This window comes from Penicillium expansum (genome assembly GCF_000769745.1).
Source record: "Penicillium expansum strain MD-8 chromosome Unknown contig106, whole genome shotgun sequence".
NCBI lineage: Eukaryota > Fungi > Ascomycota > Eurotiomycetes > Eurotiales > Aspergillaceae > Penicillium > Penicillium expansum.
Genome location: NW_015971230.1, coordinates 251,582 through 270,200, shown reverse-complemented (window position 1 = coordinate 270,200; position 18,619 = coordinate 251,582). Strand labels below are relative to the sequence as shown.

The window sequence follows — 18,619 nt, the reverse complement described above, 5'->3', positions numbered from 1 at the left end:
AAGTGTAGATATCTTGAACCTTTCCCCTCCCGTTTGGGATTTCTATTGTGCTGCTTGCTTGCGGATGATGGCATGCGATGGTAGACGTAATACCACAAAAAGCTTAGATGCTAGCATAGGGGAAAATAATGTATGATTTTCTGTTTGCTTAAGTTCTTTAGTTGAACAATAGCGGCCGAGAATATCTGTAGAGAATAATAATACTAGTCGGGTTGTTGGGTCGAGGATCGAGGTGGATTAATGTGGGGACCGATGGCACGAATCTACCAGTGGCAATGGCGAACAGACTACTCCGTATTGATCTTCCATCACATACAACTTTGTAAATGGCTGAGGGTTTTGGTGCATCAATGGAATCCATGTCGTTAAACCCTATTTTTGGCTCTCGAATATCACATACTAAATAGTTCTCCGGCACAGATGGGACTGTGTTACTTGTTGAGTCCACCCTTGGGAATCGGCACGCATCCGGCGCCACTGGATGGTTTAGTTTAAACTGTCCATCTATGAGGGCTAATCACGTTTGAATAACGTCCTTGTCTTCGATTAACTCCATTGGGTTGCTTTGAGGGATGAACAGTGTAGACCACCAGGTACATGAATCCTCGGGGATATGTTCGAAATTATTGAAAGTCATAAGCTTTTTTGCAGGTGGAGTAGTTTATTCCGAGCTATTTTCCAATTCGTTAACGTGCAACCCAGATCATATCTTCAAGCCACTTTTTATACTATAAAGACAAAACAGGCAGTAGGGTTTAGGGCTCAGTGTTATGCCTGTGAAACAGGGGGAGCCGAGGCATCTGTTTGACCTCCACTTGCCTAAGATGTACATGCCGTAGCCAACTGTTTTATTTACATCGTAACTATCTTCAAGATCTATAAATTTGTCTCAGTCCATCATAATCCACCTCAAACATGTCGGAAGCGACAGAAATTCGCAGATCGGTGCTCATCACGGGGTAAGTTGCACGCGACTTTGGACAAATATCAACAACAGCTTCTGATATTTACCGTAGATGTTCCCCAGGTGGAATCGGCAACTCCCTTGCGCGCGAGTTCAACCGACATGGACTGCGCGTGCTGGCCACTGCTCGCGATGCGGCGACCATCTCTGATCTGGCAGACCTCGGTATTGAAACCTTGAGCCTTACAGTTGATGACCCGGAGAGCGTCAAATCGTGTTTTGCGGATGTCGAAAAGAGGCTCGGAGACAAAGGTCTTGATTATCTTGTTAATAACGCGTGAGTAGCTTTTGACATTTTATCCGTGGACGGTACATCTGGCTAATATTCAACAGTGGTCGGAGTATGTAACTTTTCGCAGCTTCCGGCATAAATCATTTGAAGTAGGTACTAATTACTACAGATTACACCGTTCCTGCGATGGAAGTAGAGCTCGCCGAGGCTCGCCAAACGTTCGAGACCAACCTTTTCGCGGTCATTACTATGTGCCAGACTTTCCTGCCTTTGCTTATCAAGGCAAAGGGTACTATTGTGCAGATTGGATCCGTCGCTGGGGTAAGTTTGAGAGATATCCATCTTCGCAGATCCTATCATACTGATAATGACTAGATCATCCCTTATGTATTTGGCTCTGTCTACAATGCCTCTAAAGCAGCACTGCACTCGTTCAGTGACACGCTTCGCGTGGAGCTAGCACCATTCGGGTTCGTTAGATATGGCCCCCCGCAAATCCAAAACTGCTATGTTGTGTTTTCTAACCACTATCAATAGTGTCCACGTCACAACCATCGTTACCGGCGGTGTTCAATCGCGCATTGCGCGTACCGACCGTTCTCTGCAGCCGGGTTCTTTGTATTCCCCTATCGAGGCTGAGTATCTTACCCGTGTGAAGCACAGCCAGCACAACGCTATGCCGAATGATGCCTATGCTCGTAGTGTCGTTTCTCAAGTGTTGTATGGCTCAGCTCCATGGCGCTGGTTGTGGCCGTGGGCTCGTGGTCGCAAGGCCTGGATCTGGGAAGGTCGTGCTAGCTGGTTAATCTGGATGTTGTCGGGTGGCTGGGCTTGGTCGGGGCTGTTTGGTCGGCTCATGACTAAAATGTTCAAACTATGGAAGATCAAAAATGCCTCGGGCAAATAAGGGGGGGGAGGGGAATCTTGGTGTGTTTGAGTAAGTTTAGTCACTATAATACAGTAATATGGAACAAGACTTGGGCAAAACCAAATATTTAAAAGGAGAGATATATATATATATATAATCTATAAAGAAACCAAAATGTATCAAAGAGAAGTACCGACTTTAATAGCCATGTTCCGTTATATTCGCGTTGTCCCCGAATCCATGCTGAGTCATGCTAGTAACGATCGCTGGTTGGCTACGGCACCCGATTTTACCGCAATGCAAGGTCACCCCGAAGCAAGTGAAAAAGAAAGCTGTTCTCCCGGTCCCTTACCAACTATCTAAACGGGCTTTATATCTCCGCCCTTCTACAAATCCCCCCTCTCCTCTCTTATCCTAATTCATCATGTTCAAGCTTGCTCGCGGTAGACCCGTTGCGGCGGCCTTCAAGGCTGCGACAGTGAGTTGTATCTGAATTCGATCGGGTCGCGCTCGATTTATGTGATTGAGCTGACTTTGGCTGTGAACAATAGCAACCCTCCATCCAGAGCAGACTCGCTTTGCAGAAGCGCAACCTTTCCATCCACGAGTACCTTTCCGCTAGACTCCTTAAGTCGGTAGGTGTACCCGCGTTGCACCCTTCGGTCGCCCGAAAAAAAACAGGAAATCGGGATCACTGATCAACAATCTAGTACGGTGTCGGTGTCCCCAAGGGTGAGGTCGCCAACAATGCCGAAGAGGCCGAGGCTATTGCCAAGTCCATCGGTAAGAACAACCTATTGAATTTCCCCTTTGAAACGTGCTCGCTGAACATTATATTCCAGGTGGTGGCGATCTCGTTATCAAGGCCCAGGTTCTCGCCGGTGGCCGTGGTAAGGGTCAATTCGACAATGGTCTCAAGGGTGGTGTCCGTGTGATCTACTCGTGAGTTGGACAAATCCGAGAACACATCTGCCCCAATGAAGCTAATAGATCTCTCTGCAGTCCCACCGAGGCCAAGATGTTCGCTGGCCAGATGATCGGTCACAAGCTCGTTACCAAGCAGACCGGCGCTGCCGGCCGTATCTGTAACTCGGTCTACATTTGCGAGCGCAAGTTCGCCCGCCGTGAATTCTACCTCGCTGTCCTCCTTGACCGTACCACCCGTGGCCCCGTCATTGTCTCATCCTCCCAGGGTGGTATGGATATCGAGGCCGTCGCCAAGGAGAGCCCCGATGCCATCACCACCACCCCCATCGATATCCACGTCGGTGTGACTGACGAGATCGCCCGCACCATTGCCACCGACCTTGGTTTCTCCGAGCAGTGCATTGAGGAGGCTAAGTCCACCATCCAGAACCTCTACAAGTGCTTCATGGAGCGCGATGCTACCCAGCTCGAGATCAACCCCCTGTCCGAGACCTCCGATCACCAGGTCATGGCCATGGACGCCAAGCTTGGATTCGACGACAACGCCGAGTTCCGTCAGAAGGAGGCCTTCTCGTGGCGCGATGTTTCCCAGGAGGATGCCGATGAGGTCAAGGCCGCTGAGTAGGTTGCCATGCTGGAAAAAAACGAGCCAAAGCAACATTGACTGACTTTTATCTTTTTCTAGGCACGGTCTTAACTTCATCAAGCTCGATGGTGACATCGGCTGCCTTGGTAAGGATCCTGTTAATGCTTCTAACTATCGCAATGCTAATTCTCGCTTTTAGTCAACGGTGCCGGTCTCGCCATGGCCACCATGGATATCATCAAGCTCAACGGCGGTACCCCCGCTAACTTCCTCGATGTCGGCGGTGGTGCCACCCCCGCTGCCATCAAGAGCGCCTTCGAGCTGATCACCAGCGACCCCAAGGTGTCCGCCGTCTTTGTTAACATCTTCGGTGGTATCGTCCGCTGCGACGCTATTGCCCAGGGTTTGATCAACGTCGTCCAGGAGATGAACCTGCGCACTCCTATCATCGCCCGTCTGCAGGGTACCAACATGGAGCAGGCCCACAAGCTGGTATGATTGCAGTCCCCATCTTTCCGTTCTCCGTTATGATGTAAACTAACCAAATCCCCTACTTTCCAGATCAACGAGTCCGGCCTTAAGATCTTCTCCATCGAGGACCTCCAGAACGCCGCCGAGAAGTCCGTCCAGTTCTCCAAGGTCGTCAAGATGGCCCGCGAGATCGACGTCGGTGTTGAGTTCACCCTCGGCATCTAAAGGGTGTTTACTCTTTTGGTTATAATGATAGAGAGGGTAGGGAGCATTTTCATTTGCCTTTTTCCTGGGGCTAGCGAACCGAACCGAACCGCCGCAGTGACATCTTAGAGAGATCTTTGTAATGCTTTTGCGCCTGTTCCTGTGTCATTTATTTTCTTTTTGTCACTGTATTCTTGAGTGTTTCTATGACCTAGATCAGTTCCTAATCGGGATGTGTGAGAGATGATATATTGATCTCTCATTGTTTAGTGTGGAGTATTCCTTGTAAAGTTCATATATGTAGAGTAGATGGCTGCTTGCTCTTCGTGGAAATGACTTGGATTCGGCTATATATTCTTCAAGCTTTCCTGGATGTCTAGTAAGTGACTTACTAATGCAAAGCCGGTGGAAGCTGCCATTGGTCGTTATGCCTTGCGTATAGGTCTATTGGTTTGGTCGACCATTCGTCGCGTCCTAGGATCATGGAATATGTAGGTCTCTTCGCGACCTTTGAGCTTCTTCAAAGGCTTGACAAAACTTGGGGTTTAATAAAATTCTATAGTATTTCCATGACGAATACAACAAACAAGAAAGGATATATTTTGGAGATTGCAAGGCTTTTCGTATAAATTTGAGCCTCAAAATTTCGCTTACTGAAGTCCACGGGTCAGCTCCAGGGCTACCACCTTACTTAAACCTCACCCCATTGCCCAGGTGGAATCCTGGAAGGACCCCCTCAAAATCCCATTATTCAACAATGTCTCCCTGAAAGTCTCTTCATTTATCTGAATTTTCCATTTATCTCAATCCAATATGGACTCAACCACCCAACCCATTCTCGCGGGCTTTATGGCTCTCCGCGATAGCTCAAGCCGACGAGCAGCGTATGTCCCATGTCCAAAGTTTAGAGTCGGCTCTGACCGCTAATACAAAACAGGCTCAATGAGATCCTTGATAGTCTAACTTCTCATGAGATACGAGAAGTGAAAAGCCGACTCGAGACGATGAAATTCCAATGTGATTTTCTAGATAAACTGCCTCTTGAACTGGTGAATATGTTAGTAAGGAACTTAGACCTAGCTGACCTTGTTCTCCTCCGAAGAGTGAGTTATCATCTTTTTTAGATACTTGTGACGTTTATTGACATATCTATATCAAAAAGGTCTCCAAACGATGGCGTGCATTGTTATCTTCAACCATCGTCATCACCGCTGCAATCAAATATCACATGGGAAAAAGCGTCATCAAGCCCGGTTCTACCCCAGCTGCCTTTGATGCGTTGATTAAAAAACGACTTCGAGCGGAAAGGGGAATGCCTGCTGTCATGGCTACAATCCCTTGTTACTTGTCTCGCGATATAGACGACGCACTGAACAGAGACAGCATAAGCTATTGCAATGGAGTATGCGCGTGGATTGACGAGTTCACAGATCGAACTACTATCTTCACAGTGGACCTACCAAGCGGCAAAAACAGAGCCCTCACAACAGCGAATCGAGAGGAATTTAGTCATGTCCAGGTCTCAGACACTTTGGTCTCAGCAACTTCTGTTCGGGGGTATGTAGTCAGAAAATGATTACCACTTTGTTGAATGTACTTCTGACTGGACACAATAGGTATTGCCATGTCTGGAACAGGTCTAACGAAGAGCACAAGTTCTTTCGAATTCCTTCGTTGCAATTTGTTCATTACATATCCATCGGATCCAAAGTCATGCTGAGCTATGGGGATTCCATAGTCCATTTCTGCTTTGATTCCGGAATCGCCCGTTCCATCAAGATCGGACCGTCCATTCTTTTGCTGTCAGTATCTGCAGAGGAGGATGGACTCTCCGTCGTTTGCGTCCGCAGAAAAGATGGCATCAACATTCAATTACGGGAAGATGATAGCTTACTTTGGGAAGAGCATCATTTGCAGATCCAGAAGTTCTCTGTCCATGATAATCGGTTCATCTGCACGTGGGAGCAATATCGAGAGCTTCCTTTCAGACATTACAAATTATGGGGGGTTCAATGCGAGCCAAAAGTCACCGCACCACCATACAGAGGATGCATGCGCCCCGGCCAGAGCTCTACTTTGCTGGAATTATGCACGACTGGAGCGAATAGGAATTCTTATCTTACGAATGATCTTCCTCTACGAGAATATGGTTCACTGTCTCTTTCACTCGAGGCAGATGATCGGATTACTGTACATCTTCATCCGGTAGGGCTGAACTTGAGGAATCCTCACGCCGATCTAGACTATTCAGCCCGGGGCCTTGGTTTGATCTATTGTTTTGAGGACTACCACCTCTCAACAAAAACAACATTGCACATTGGCTGTGAATTCTCAGAGCCCTCGCATGCCCACGACGCTAAAGCGTGTCAATTCAAATCCTTACACACAGTAGTTTTTCCAGATGAACGGTCATGCACCTCGGTTTTGGGGGATGGGGACTTTGTTATATTCCCTGTGGATAAGGCAATCTGGGTCTGGTGCTTTGATGAGACATGGATTCCCTCTGGTATCCTAATATGATGATTGCAACATGGCGATTTGACAGGTGAAAAGTGGGAATCCGTTGAAGAAATGATGTTATATATCAACTAGTCAGCCATGTAACCCCTGTCAAACCCACCCGGAGACTAGCGCACGATTCCAGTCAATACATGCTCTTTGTCAAGTAATACTGTATGAATGAATATGTAGATACCCCGACAAGGATTAGACTAAGACCATATGTATATGTATGTGAAGTCAAAGAAAGAAAAAAAAAAAGACAAATTGTGTCAAAGAAAAGAGTATCTAGTTAATACAAATTTCGGATGACTGTCTTTTGTCCGACTTAAAGCTAGTGATTTTTAGGTTAATAATGTCAACATAGGGGGTAATTTAAGATATAATAATAGTACCAAGTACTCCGTAGTGTACGGAGTATGGAGTATGGAGGTAGAACTATGCCTAGCCAGTCTAACTATAGTCAGACATGGACCCTTTAGAAAATGCCGAATCTAAGAGTTGAATGCTTCAAGCCTCTTTTATATTTTGATATATATCCAACATAGTGTTATAGTGTTGTAGTCCTATAATGTTATATTGTTGATAGTTAAATTGGCAGAATCCAAGCCAATAGGGCTATAAGAGATATGGAGTACTCCGTACTCCGTAGACAATTAAAGTAATAGCCCTACTTGTCACCCCTTTTTCCAGATAATATCCCAATAATATATCTTCTTTTTTTCTCTTTCATCCCTGTATAATCTGTATAATCTGTATAATTTATAACTTCATATTCTGCAGATCTGTCTGTCAACGCATTTCCCGGCCCCCTTCCCCGCAGAGCCCTTTTTCTCAACCTTCCAGACACTTCGAGACTTTCTTCTTTTCTTCCCTTCTATTTTTTTTCCCCTGTCAACCGTTTTCCCCTTGAAAATAAACCCAATTTCTGCGCGATGACAGAAGTGTTGATTATTGGTTGATCTCCCACGTTCTTTCGGCACGAGCATAAACGGTCCATCGCGTCCGAATTCCACCCCTCACGATCCCGTCGCATCCACCATCGATTTTGTGCTATATATACCCACACCCCCCTCCGATATGAGTCGTCTTGCCGACCCTCCTTCTACTAGGATTTCATTTGCCGGGGTACCAGACACCCCGGGCAGGACACGAAACATTCCTGTACTTTCGTCGTCTGGTCAGCATTCGATGGATATCACCCCTCCGCCCACGGGCGCGCATGGCACTGACGACCGAATGACCGGAATCACCAATGGCACTGAAGCTGGAAATAATTCTTTGAATGCTCCAAATCCAGCTATCGGTGCTGCGGCCGCAGCCCAGCAGCCAAAAGTCGTTCAGACTGCTTTCATTCACAAGCTCTACAAGTATGTTTTTTTCTGGTCTTCGTGTTTTGTCTCCATCGGCTGACAATTTTTGGAAACAGCATGCTAGAAGACCCCAGCATTCAACATCTCATCTCTTGGTCCGGTACAAACGATAGCTTCGTCATGTCGCCAACGTCGGAATTCTCCAAGGTCCTAGCGTGGGTGCTATCCTCTCTGCGAATGAACTTGTCCCTGACCCTTGCAGATCGTACTTCAAGCATACCAATATCTCCTCGTTCGTTCGGCAGCTGAATATGTATGGGTTTCACAAAGGTGGGTGCTTCGCATGCTAGCTTTGGTTGGGCAATTTCTGACCATTCTTGACTCTGTTAGTGAGCGACGTCTTTCACACCGGGTCCCCAGACTCTGCGCTCTGGGAATTTAAACATGGGAATGGGAACTTCAAAAGAGGCGATCTAGCTGGTCTGCGAGAGATCAAGCGCCGTGCTTCGAGGCACGCTTTGATCCACCGCGATTCATTCCCTAGCCACAAGGCTCCTGCTTCGCAGCCTGGAACACCCGCTGAACCTGCAGCTGATGCGACCGAGGCTAGAATCTTACACCTGGAGCAAAATTATTACGAACTGCATGCTCGTATGGCTCGGGCAGAGGAGGGCAATATGACGCTGAACTCGAGATGTCATGCTATGACCGACAGCCTGACAAAGTGCTACCAAGTATGTCCGCCGTCTGTGCTAGGACGGGGTGTATTGGTGCTAACTTGATCTTAGTGGACGCATTCTATTTCACGATTTCTTCAAGCTATTGTACCCGATAGGGAAAGCCCTCTACATCGCGATGGTATGTCAATACTGCCGCTTCCCTCATGGTGACACGCACTGACCCTCCCCAGTCTCGAGCATGCAAAGAGAAGTTGAGAAACATATCGAAATCATGCGCGCTATCGAAACCCCCCACGAAACTCTCATGCCTCCACGGCAACAGTACTTCGCCAACATGACCGAAGCCGGTCCACCTTTGTCCCCACGTCAAATGCCCCAGGACGATGGTCGTCGACAGTCTATGATGGACCATACACCTAGACCCACCAACATGATCCGGCCGCCAGTCCCTCCCCATCTCTCAGTATCCCCTCGCCGCTATGGCTCAATTGGCGGCGCCAATTCCGGCTCAGCATACGCGCGCCCACAGCCTCCCGTTGCGCCGCCCCCACAGCAACCGATGCCTCATCCTCTCTCCGTATCAACATCCCCAGGGCCTAACTTGGCCCGCCGTCACACGTCTGCAGACATTCGACAGCACGGCTGGTCCCCATCGGCTGGCTCCCCCTATCCCCCTGGTAACCCCCCAAACGGCCCTTGGCCTTCATCGCCAGGGCACCGAACTCCGGTCTCTAGTGACCAGCAAGTTCGTGATGTCCTCGCTCAATACGAAATGGGTGCTCCCCGCCGACTTCAAGAACAATCCCGTCATGCCACTCCGCCCACTGCCGAACCTTCACCGTCCATGCTCGGTGTCGACAACGGCTGGACACTTGGCGGCTCAAAATTCCCTCACGGCTCTTCGTTGCCCGCAACCCGTCGCTCGAGTATGGCAAGCAATGTGCATTCATTGCTCAATCCTGCCGATACTGCTGAAAGACCCGACGAGGACCAGCAGGCGATGACAGAGGACCGTAAGCGGAAGCGGTTGGAATAACCCCCTGAATATTGGAAGATTCCCAACATCGACCTTCCACTAATGGTGGCACTACATTCTCCTTCTCTCTCCAGGTCCCTATACCATCGACAAGCCATGTCACTCCCTTCTTCTCCCCCTGCTCCTTTGACCTGCATATGTACCATTGGCCAGAGCAAAGTGCACTCATCTCCAGACATCTGAAGAATGTCCGCAGCTCTGATCTCAATTTTTTAATTGCGCCTGTAGATGTCCCTTTCCTTCATTTCTTCTCCTTCACCTTTCGTCTTTTCTATTTTTGGATATTTAATTCTGGCGAAGGCACACCAACCCCGGCGCCTGGCCCACGGCTCTCCGAGTCCCATACTTCGTTCGAACACAGCATATCATATATACCCTTGGGTTGGGCGGAGCAAAAAAAAACATTGAATCTTGTGGCACCTAGAGCAAGATATTGGAATTGAATTGTATTTTATATTTGCAGTTTGATTATATCAATTGGAATGATGTTTTTTCTCTGCAGACTGTTTGAACTGGGTATCTTGTTGGAGTGGCACATGGCACTGTATGGCACTCAGCCGAGTTGCCATTTGAGTATATATGCAGTTTTGCCTGGCTGTGTCTAGCCAAGGGATACTGCGCTGTAGTCTCTGCCACTAGCAGAGTGAGGATCCCGGCAGGCAATCCCACTGTGGCGGCATGGGTTAAACCCCCCAAGCACCTGAATCAATGGCCCGATCGCCGTGTCCGGCGCATCCAGAGCGACCAAGATAAAGCATAATACATCCAAGAGAACGCAGAGCCAGTGAAAGCTCGTGCAACGCTAGTGTGCGTGGGAACATAGAATCGAACATATCGACCGCAAGTCCTCATCTCTTCTTTCTCTTCTTCGCACGCTCAGCCAAAAGCTCATCAAGATAACTTGTCGCCTTCTTCCTGCCCTTTGAGCGCACAGGAGGCGGCGCAACCTCACCCTCGCCCTCCTCACCACCTTTGTCTCCAGCCTCAGCAGCTGCAGCTGCCGCCGCCGCCACCGCGGCAGCAGGATGCACACCCCGACCCGCTCCAGCTCCACCCTTCCTCTTATTCTTCTGTCTAGCAAGCATAGCCGACCGACCATCCTCTTCATCATACTCGTCCTCGACCTCAGCTTTCACCACATTAGCCGAAGCGGCCGCGGCCGCGGCCGTAGAAGCAGCAGCCGCCGCCTTCTGCTCGGCGGCGGCCTTCATAACGCGATCGTAGTTCTTGCCGAGAAGTTGTTTGCGCAGTTTATCATTCGAGTCCAGCTCTGTGCGGTTCCAACTTCCGTCTGCTGCTTTTTGGGGGAGGGGGGCTCCGACGCCGAGACTGTGATTTGGGGAATGTGGTTAGTTGGTGCGCTTGTAGGGTATATTTTGTGGAATTGGGGCATGATGGTAAGGAATATGCCTGGATTGTAGATAAGTGGGGAAGGTTGGAACAGCACTTACGTCTCTGGCACTGCGGTGAAGATTTCATCTTCTTCTCGTTGGAGCTCTTCGTCGGTCTTGGGGTTTGCTAGCTCTTCTGTTGTTTGTTGCGGTAGCCATGAGGCTACGAGCCGTTGGCTGCGGGATAGAGCGACGTTGGCCCGGTTAAGGATTACGTCGGACTCGCTTTTAGAGAGCGACATGTTGGTTTCTTTGTACTCGCTATTGAGTTGTTTGGCGGATTCGAGTCGGTCTTTGCGCTTGGGATCTGCGATGCCTTTTTTTTTTGCCGATATTGCGGAGGCGGTAAGCAGCCATCTATAAATCGAGATGAATGAGATGTAGAGTCGCTGTACTATGTTGTACACGGATGTAACTAATTAAGATGAGATTAGGAAGGACACGTATATTACGTGAATAGCTGATGAGAGCTTATACCGACGAGAAGTCCTCAATAAGCACGAAATTTACTTGGGCGATAAGGTCAACACCTTAGGCACCAATATCTCTATCAGATCGAACAGTTCCGGGCACTCTTCCACTGATATAGCGCTTGCCATGGTGGTTTGATTGCTTGTTTAATCTCAAAACTATAGAAATATGGCCAAGGCTATCTCTGATCTTGTAAGTTTCTGTCAGAAATCCGAACTGTATGAACTCCAATCTGATATCAGGCTTCAACCCCGCGAGTCCTTCAGGCACAAATCCCTACAGAGCCGTAGCCTTAGTGATACCAGCTTCATTGGTAATAAACTCTCGGCTTGAGTTTCATCATCAGCTTTGGCTTTTCCCATAGTAGAAAGCATTCTTGATCCGCCCAGTCTTCTTCAGGCTGGTCCAATTCCATATCGAAGTTGAAGACCATGCGAGCGAGAATGATACGCATTTCGACGTATGCCAGACTAGAGAGATATATATATGAGCAACCAACGAATAAATATAACAAGTTGAGAACTTACTTGCGTCCAATGCAGTTCCTAGGGCCGAAACTGAACGGTTGCATTGCAGATTTACTGTCATTCGCAAAGCGAGAATCGCCCAAATGACGCTCTGGGGCGAACTGCTCTGCATCGGTGAAGTTGGCAGAGGAGTGACTGGCAGCTAGATTAGAGACGGAAACAATGGTCTATAAATGGTGTAAGCGGTGCTGTGTGACTTTGCAAGCAACTTGGTTCTGTACTCACCCCTCCTGGTACCCAGTTTCCAGCAATCATATCACCTTGGGAATCAACAATACGAGGTAATCCAACTGCAACAGGCGGATACACTCGAAGAGCCTCAGTGAGGACGGCCAGGCAATAGTCCAATTTATTGCAGGATTCCAAGGTGATCTCTTCTTCCTTTGTAAATGTTGATCTGATCTCATCTTGAAGCTTTGCCAGCACGCGTGGGTTTCTCGCTAGCAGATAAGTCACCCCAGAGAGCAAAGTTGCAGTGGTCTCAGAGCCGGCAATTATCAATGTACTACCATTGGTGATCATTTCTGGGATGCTGAATCCTTTCTCGGTGTTTTGGTGCTTTAGAATGTTGCCGAAGAAATCAGGTCTGTCATTAGACTTGGTTATCCGGCTCTGGACCTTTTCGTTAGTCAAGGCTAGGTGTGTACTCCTATGCGAGATCACATGCTTAGGAGTGATATATGGCATTATGTATGTCCATCCAGGGACGCGCCGAGCCACATTTGTGTAGGCAGCATACTTGACCGCGCTGAAGATAATAGATACCCATTGGTGATAATCGGAATTTTTGAGACAGTCAAATGGCTCCCCGAAAGCTAAGTCTCCAATAATATCAAAGGTTGTAAAGTTGTACCAGGCCACCATATCAACGGTGTTTGTGCCACCCTTGATATTCTCATGTAGGCGCTGCATCAAAAGATCGACATAGCCCTTGATTATAGGTTCCTGACCGCGTAGTGAGCTGTCGGAGAATGCGTGTGACAACAAACGTCGAAAACGGGAATGGTCGGCGTCATTGGAGACGATGATGCTGGGAACTCCTCCAGCAGTTGGTCCATAGAATCGATAATCTTTGGACTTCTGGCCATGACCAACACGTGTACCGTAGATTGCTTTCCAGGCCTCGCCGTCTATAAAAGAAAGTTCATCGGGGGCAATGCGAACCACTTTGCCGTATTGTTGATGCAATGCTTTCATCTTATGTGGGAACCGGCCACTGATGATCATGCGGATATAAGGTAGACGTGTGGCTGCCATGGATTTTGGTCCAGGATACTTGGCCAGAGGGTGGAAGTAGGCATTGTAGACTAGCAGACCGATGAGGTAAAGTGGGATCTATTGAGGAGTAAGTTCTCGATTAGTTAAGCTCCAATGAAACAACCTGGTAGACCAATGTGCACTTACTAACGTCAAGCTCAGTTTCAGCAAAGTGAGAGCTGTATTTGGGAAGTCTTGCATTGTTGAAAGTCCGAAAAGAGCAGGAAGAACGGCCAAGATTAGGGCTATCAAGAATGAGACCCGAGAATATTCACAACATCCACGACATTTTGAGGGTACTTATACTTCTCCCCCCCCCTGTCACTCTCACTTGTGTGACACAAAGAAAATAATGCTCAAAATTATTCATTTATGATGATCTTTGAATCCAGGCCCCGCACTCTCCACGGCACAATTCCGGTTTAACAAGGGGGCCTGGGCATCTGCGCAGGTCTCCCAGCTTGGACTTGGTTTTTATGCAAATAGATATTATGAGAGTGTTGTCCTTTGACCCGAGAAGCCTTTCCCCCCTCCTTTCAAAGAGATTCCGACTCGATCTTCACCAAGATACTTACAAGACATGGTCCAGATGTTTTGAATAACAATCAAACGTTGAAATGTCAGATATTCCGTACTAGATACGTCATTAGACACCCTCAGAAGCTAGTGCTCCAAGCTAATGTAATTCTGCCAAGCGCCTTTGGAAGACACCCCATAGAATCATAAATTTCACAAGAATCAACCTGAAACAATGTATCTTTTGTATGCCATCACTATAGAAATAGTACAAAAACTTCATAACATTTTCTCTCAACCCCCTACATAGCTAAAAAAATCTGCAAGGTTATCAATGTTGTGTCAAACAAGTTGAGTTATTTTGGCATTGTTATTGCTAAGACGTATTAAGCATTCTAAAATTAATACATAGAACTTTATATAGAAGCTTTCTTTCTACATACCTAGTGTTTTTTTAAATTTTATGTTTTAGCTGCATTTTGGTGCTATACAAAATGTACAAGACTTGCATACATCACACATAATTTCAAGATTTATCCCTAGCTAATTTTTTTTTTGTAGTAGTACATCGTACAGAGTACATTATGGGCGATGAAATGTGCCACTAAGGGATATTAGGCTATTACTGCCAAAGATTACCTGGGTATTATCAATTCCGTCTTTATATAGTCGAGGAGGATGGCGGGGCCCCAAGTGTGAACCCAAGGGGGCCGAATGACTTGGGAATCGGCACTACTTATCGAACATGTATACATCTTGTTTTTTAACTGATCTAATAATTAAAATTTGACCTATATATATACTCTAATCATATGATACCCCCAAAAGAAAAAGAAAATAAGCGATAGGTTAAATATTTACGTTGTACATCCACATATGCATAGTATTGACCAATACGACCAAAGTCCCGCCACACTTCGTCGCTTGTAGTACTCCGTACATAGTGCCGACATAGTGCTGACAGGCTCTATGTATAGCTAGCTCTTTTATGCGGAGATTATAATGAATTCTGCATGGGAAATGCAGCATAAAATCTGTGTTGGCGATCCGCAGAGCCACAGCTTACAATGTCCATGTTGAATGATCGCCCTACCTCTCACAAAGTATGCTAATATCTGACATGTTCTCGAATAGTCCTCAAGTTTATTTTGAGAAAACTTGGTTAATCAAACCAATAATTTTATAACTGTCCTGATAATTACAAATATGGTTGTATGTGTTGTTGTGCATGTCTTCTCCATCTATATGTATGTCCTCTGCGTCCATGTGGTAATCCATATGCCTTTCCTAGTTCCCTGCTCCAGCGGGAGGCAGTGGTGGATCATTTGCATGGAGAATATCTTGCAGTGTTTTCTGAATGGTTTTGAAGAAATGATGGCGAGCCCTACGATATGAAACCCATTCCCTTTGGGAGTCGAAGCTTGCCTTTGTCTGACGAGGAAGTATCCTAAAGGCAGTGCGAAGGGTCTGTAGGAATCAAAGTTAGCGCACAGATCGAAAAACCAGAAGAATATACTGACTTCATTCAAGACTCTGTGTGTTTGAACCAAATTTTTGGCAACCTCATTGCTTTCCACAGTTTGTAGTTTGATTTTCACCCACGAATCCAAGATAATGCTATCTTCCTCCTGTTTTATCTTGTTCCCCAAGAGGCAGGCGGCCAGTGGGTTGACCTGAGTTTTTTGTTTCATACCATTAGGCGTGCTTGTGCGGACCGACCCGAAGTTGTAAGCCATGATATAGCTTTTGTATATGGAATAATTTGGATCCCGTTCGACAATCTCTCCGGATTTGAATTTGATGGTTGAATAACCAAAGCCTTTCACAGCCAGATTGGAGGGCAGACACTGCAGCAAGAGTGTTTTGATAAGAGCCTCATTCTTGGAATTGACATTCAAGCCGATGGAACTAAAAGAGGCCCCATCACTGGGCAACTTGCCTGCAGGAATGATTTGGGCTGCGATTAATCTCCTGATAATTCGCTCAATTTCCGAAGTCGCTATACGATAAAGGTTGGAAATATGGTATTTTGAGACTGCATTCTCAAAAGCTGGAAGTTTGCCCTCTTTATGCAACATTTCTCGAATGGCTCCAAACGTATTGGTGATAGCTACATGATAGCCCGACTCGTTGATAGAACGACTGAAAGGTCCATCCACGCCTGCATCTGGCGAAGAAAGCAATTGTGAAAAAAGTCTGGGGTCCCACCCGAGACTCGCAAGGATCAGCATTGGGTCCAAACATTGGAAAATAACGCCCAGAGCAACCATCTTCCCAAAACATGGATCCATATCCAAATCGACGAGAATATGGCCAAGATCGGTGAGTTCTTCCCGCTCATCCAATACTTGCAATTCCTTCAGATCATCCACTGCAGCACGGACGCTAGATTCTTGAGGTGGCGCATAGGTTTGCGCGAAAAGTTCTGCGATTGAGGATGTTCCAGAGGTCGCTCGCTTGACATGCAAACAGGCTTGTTGGAGATCTAAGTGAGCAGCTCCAGTTAGAGATCTGGTAACTGGAAGGGAATCAAAACACTTTTTGGCACCAAGGAAGTAGTATTCTCCAGCCTGGACTCTGCCTCCACACTTTGCCCGCTGCAAGGCGACAGTTTGAGTAATCCAGCTGGCAGCCTGCCCATGAGTCCCCCGCAAATAAGTTGACTTGCCAGAGTCAACAATGTACCTCACGTCTGGAGGTATGAAATTTCTCTCGTTTGTTGAAATGATAATTCTTCGGCAACCCGGAGGAACATCAAAGTGAACTTTGTGTTTTTCGTTTTTTGCTGTATTTCCGTGAAACTGATCTATTCTAAAGCGATCCTGATCTGCAAAATCGAATCCCAGCTTTGGACCAAAGGCTTTGATCTGATTTATGACTCTCCCAGTGTATGAAGACCCTGGGATGAAGACAAAGATGGAGCCTGTGTTTGTTGTAGACAAGAGCGAGAGAATAGTCGCAGAAATTAACCCGCAAGGTACCTCTTCCCAAGACTTGTTGCTGGTTACGGTTTCCGATTTTTCGAATGTTTTGAAATGGGTGTCCAGGAATTGTCTTGTAGCCTTGTCGTCATGAAGAAGAGGCCATAAGATTTCCGGTGTCAAAGAATGGGCAATGTTGCCCATTACTTCTTCAAGATAATGCTTCTCCACATGGAACCTCGTAGGAAGAGTCACATAAGGAGCAGGCAAAAGCGTGCCGTCTGTAGTTTTGGTACCAAAATAGGAACACAAATCATCGACATGAGTAAATGAGCCCATCAATATAACCTTCGGCACAGATGCCCCGATAGACTTGCGTTGTTCAACAAATCTTTTCAAAAGCATCATTCCCACATTGATATTGAGACAACGTAAGTGAACTTCATCCAGTATGATGTGGGAGAATTGCTCCAAGCTGGAGTGCCCGTTTTTCAATATTCTCAGCAAACCCTGCCTAGAGCAATGCGTGATTTTCTCCCCAGGAGCAATGTGATCGGGCAGCACCCCATAAGAGGTAGTATCACCCAGTTCTTCAAATATTTCGTGGGCCATTCGTTGTGGCATTTTGATTCCCCTTGGTTCCTTTTGTTGAACACAGAGAACCCTACAAGATACCCCAGAAGATTTATTGATTGCATCCTCCAAGATAATTTGAGGAACCTGGGTGGTCTTTCTAGAGTCAGACCCTCCATCAATAATGCTGTAGATATTGCTATCAATGACACTTAAAATTTGCTTCGTGAAACGCCTCACAGGCAATGTAAGTTCTTCTTTTTTGAAAGCTTGGAAATCTGGATTGCAGGAGGTATTGGCCTCGTGCTCGAATTGCGGCAAGTTCGCTGTTATTCGCGCTATATCATTGGGATCATGGTGAGGAAGTCGTGGTTGCAACTGATCCTCCCTCCTCCTAGAGCTGTCCGCCCAAAGTATGTCTCGATTCGCATACTCAAGCACCTTTCTTGCATCTTCGTTGATTGTAGATAATATACCACGTTGGATGGGTAGCTGTACAGTGGCGATCTGAGTGGAAGTATCTTGTTGCAGTTGGCTCAGCAGTGGAGGGGTTGTGGAATAGTGAGCACCGGTTATTGGCCGGTGTCCTTTGAGTGCAGACTGATTGCCCGAAATGATAGGTCCTAGTAGGCATAGCTTGCGAGTGGATCGAAGTGGTATGGCAGTTGGGCGAATTGTGTGTATGTTTCGTGAGAATTGTGGCAACCTCGACTGGACGAGTCCCCGATGCGGAGTGGAGCAGGCTTCATTTCGAGCAAAGAGACACACATTTTTGATGTTCCGGAGGTGGACGCAGGCACTTGCGCCTATTGCCATTATGGAAATCGGTGGCTCACAGCCCTAGCGAAGAAGGTTTGGAGTAGGCGCGCGCATGGCACGGAGTAGCGGAATAGCGAAGGAACAGAGTAGCCTTGGGGCTTGGGAGCAAAAAAGGGAAGGGCGGAAGCAAAATATGATCAACAAGTCAGCTACGTTGCGGAATTGACAGTTCGAGTACCATATTGTTGTATCTGGGTGAGAACTCGAGTGAGTATGATCGATTAAAAAAAAAAAACAAAACCGCGCGCCGTTAACCCCGACCTTGGCACGCTACAAACCGACCTACATGAAACTAGCAAAATATCCATTATCATTCAGGGATCATATAAGGATTGCACTACTCCGTAGTTACATCGCACATATT

The 18,619-nt window shown here is 47.0% G+C and overlaps 6 protein-coding genes across 6 annotated transcripts; 4 read left to right on the top strand and 2 right to left on the bottom strand.

Moving 5' to 3' along the window:
* Nucleotides 1–915: 915 nt before the first annotated feature.
* PEX2_035130 (SDR family oxidoreductase) lies at nucleotides 916–2,103 on the top strand (the record flags this gene model as incomplete). Its single annotated transcript, XM_016740788.1, has 6 exons — nucleotides 916–959; nucleotides 1,017–1,241; nucleotides 1,298–1,305; nucleotides 1,366–1,517; nucleotides 1,572–1,666; nucleotides 1,734–2,103. 6 exons carry the CDS (start codon nucleotides 916–918, stop codon nucleotides 2,101–2,103), a joined length of 894 nt encoding a protein of 297 aa, XP_016601401.1.
* Nucleotides 2,104–2,488: 385 nt separating this feature from the next.
* PEX2_035120 (succinate--CoA ligase (GDP-forming) subunit beta) lies at nucleotides 2,489–4,273 on the top strand (the record flags this gene model as incomplete). The annotated part of the gene is made up of 8 exons (XM_016740787.1): nucleotides 2,489–2,542; nucleotides 2,616–2,699; nucleotides 2,775–2,847; nucleotides 2,907–3,006; nucleotides 3,067–3,612; nucleotides 3,677–3,723; nucleotides 3,777–4,069; nucleotides 4,139–4,273. The coding sequence occupies 8 exons, from the start codon at nucleotides 2,489–2,491 to the stop codon at nucleotides 4,271–4,273; spliced, it is 1,332 nt and encodes a 443-aa protein (XP_016601400.1).
* A 792-nt stretch (nucleotides 4,274–5,065) lies between these two features.
* Nucleotides 5,066–6,772, top strand: PEX2_035110 (F-box domain protein; the record flags this gene model as incomplete). The annotated part of the gene is made up of 4 exons (XM_016740786.1): nucleotides 5,066–5,136; nucleotides 5,190–5,355; nucleotides 5,415–5,809; nucleotides 5,869–6,772. The coding sequence occupies 4 exons, from the start codon at nucleotides 5,066–5,068 to the stop codon at nucleotides 6,770–6,772; spliced, it is 1,536 nt and encodes a 511-aa protein (XP_016601399.1).
* A 1,059-nt stretch (nucleotides 6,773–7,831) lies between these two features.
* On the top strand, nucleotides 7,832–9,780 carry PEX2_035100 (heat shock factor family protein; the record flags this gene model as incomplete). The annotated part of the gene is made up of 6 exons (XM_016740785.1): nucleotides 7,832–8,121; nucleotides 8,181–8,279; nucleotides 8,327–8,394; nucleotides 8,455–8,798; nucleotides 8,853–8,922; nucleotides 8,975–9,780. The coding sequence occupies 6 exons, from the start codon at nucleotides 7,832–7,834 to the stop codon at nucleotides 9,778–9,780; spliced, it is 1,677 nt and encodes a 558-aa protein (XP_016601398.1).
* An 848-nt stretch (nucleotides 9,781–10,628) lies between these two features.
* On the bottom strand, nucleotides 10,629–13,627 carry PEX2_035090 (Cytochrome P450; the record flags this gene model as incomplete). The annotated part of the gene is made up of 6 exons (XM_016740784.1): nucleotides 10,629–11,109; nucleotides 11,232–11,560; nucleotides 11,965–12,112; nucleotides 12,170–12,336; nucleotides 12,395–13,504; nucleotides 13,574–13,627. 6 exons carry the CDS (start codon nucleotides 13,625–13,627, stop codon nucleotides 10,629–10,631), a joined length of 2,289 nt encoding a protein of 762 aa, XP_016601397.1.
* A 1,602-nt stretch (nucleotides 13,628–15,229) lies between these two features.
* On the bottom strand, nucleotides 15,230–17,271 carry PEX2_035080 (uncharacterized protein; the record flags this gene model as incomplete). Its single annotated transcript, XM_016740783.1, has 2 exons — nucleotides 15,230–15,409; nucleotides 15,463–17,271. 2 exons carry the CDS (start codon nucleotides 17,269–17,271, stop codon nucleotides 15,230–15,232), a joined length of 1,989 nt encoding a protein of 662 aa, XP_016601396.1.
* Between the last annotated feature and the right edge of the window lie 1,348 nt (nucleotides 17,272–18,619).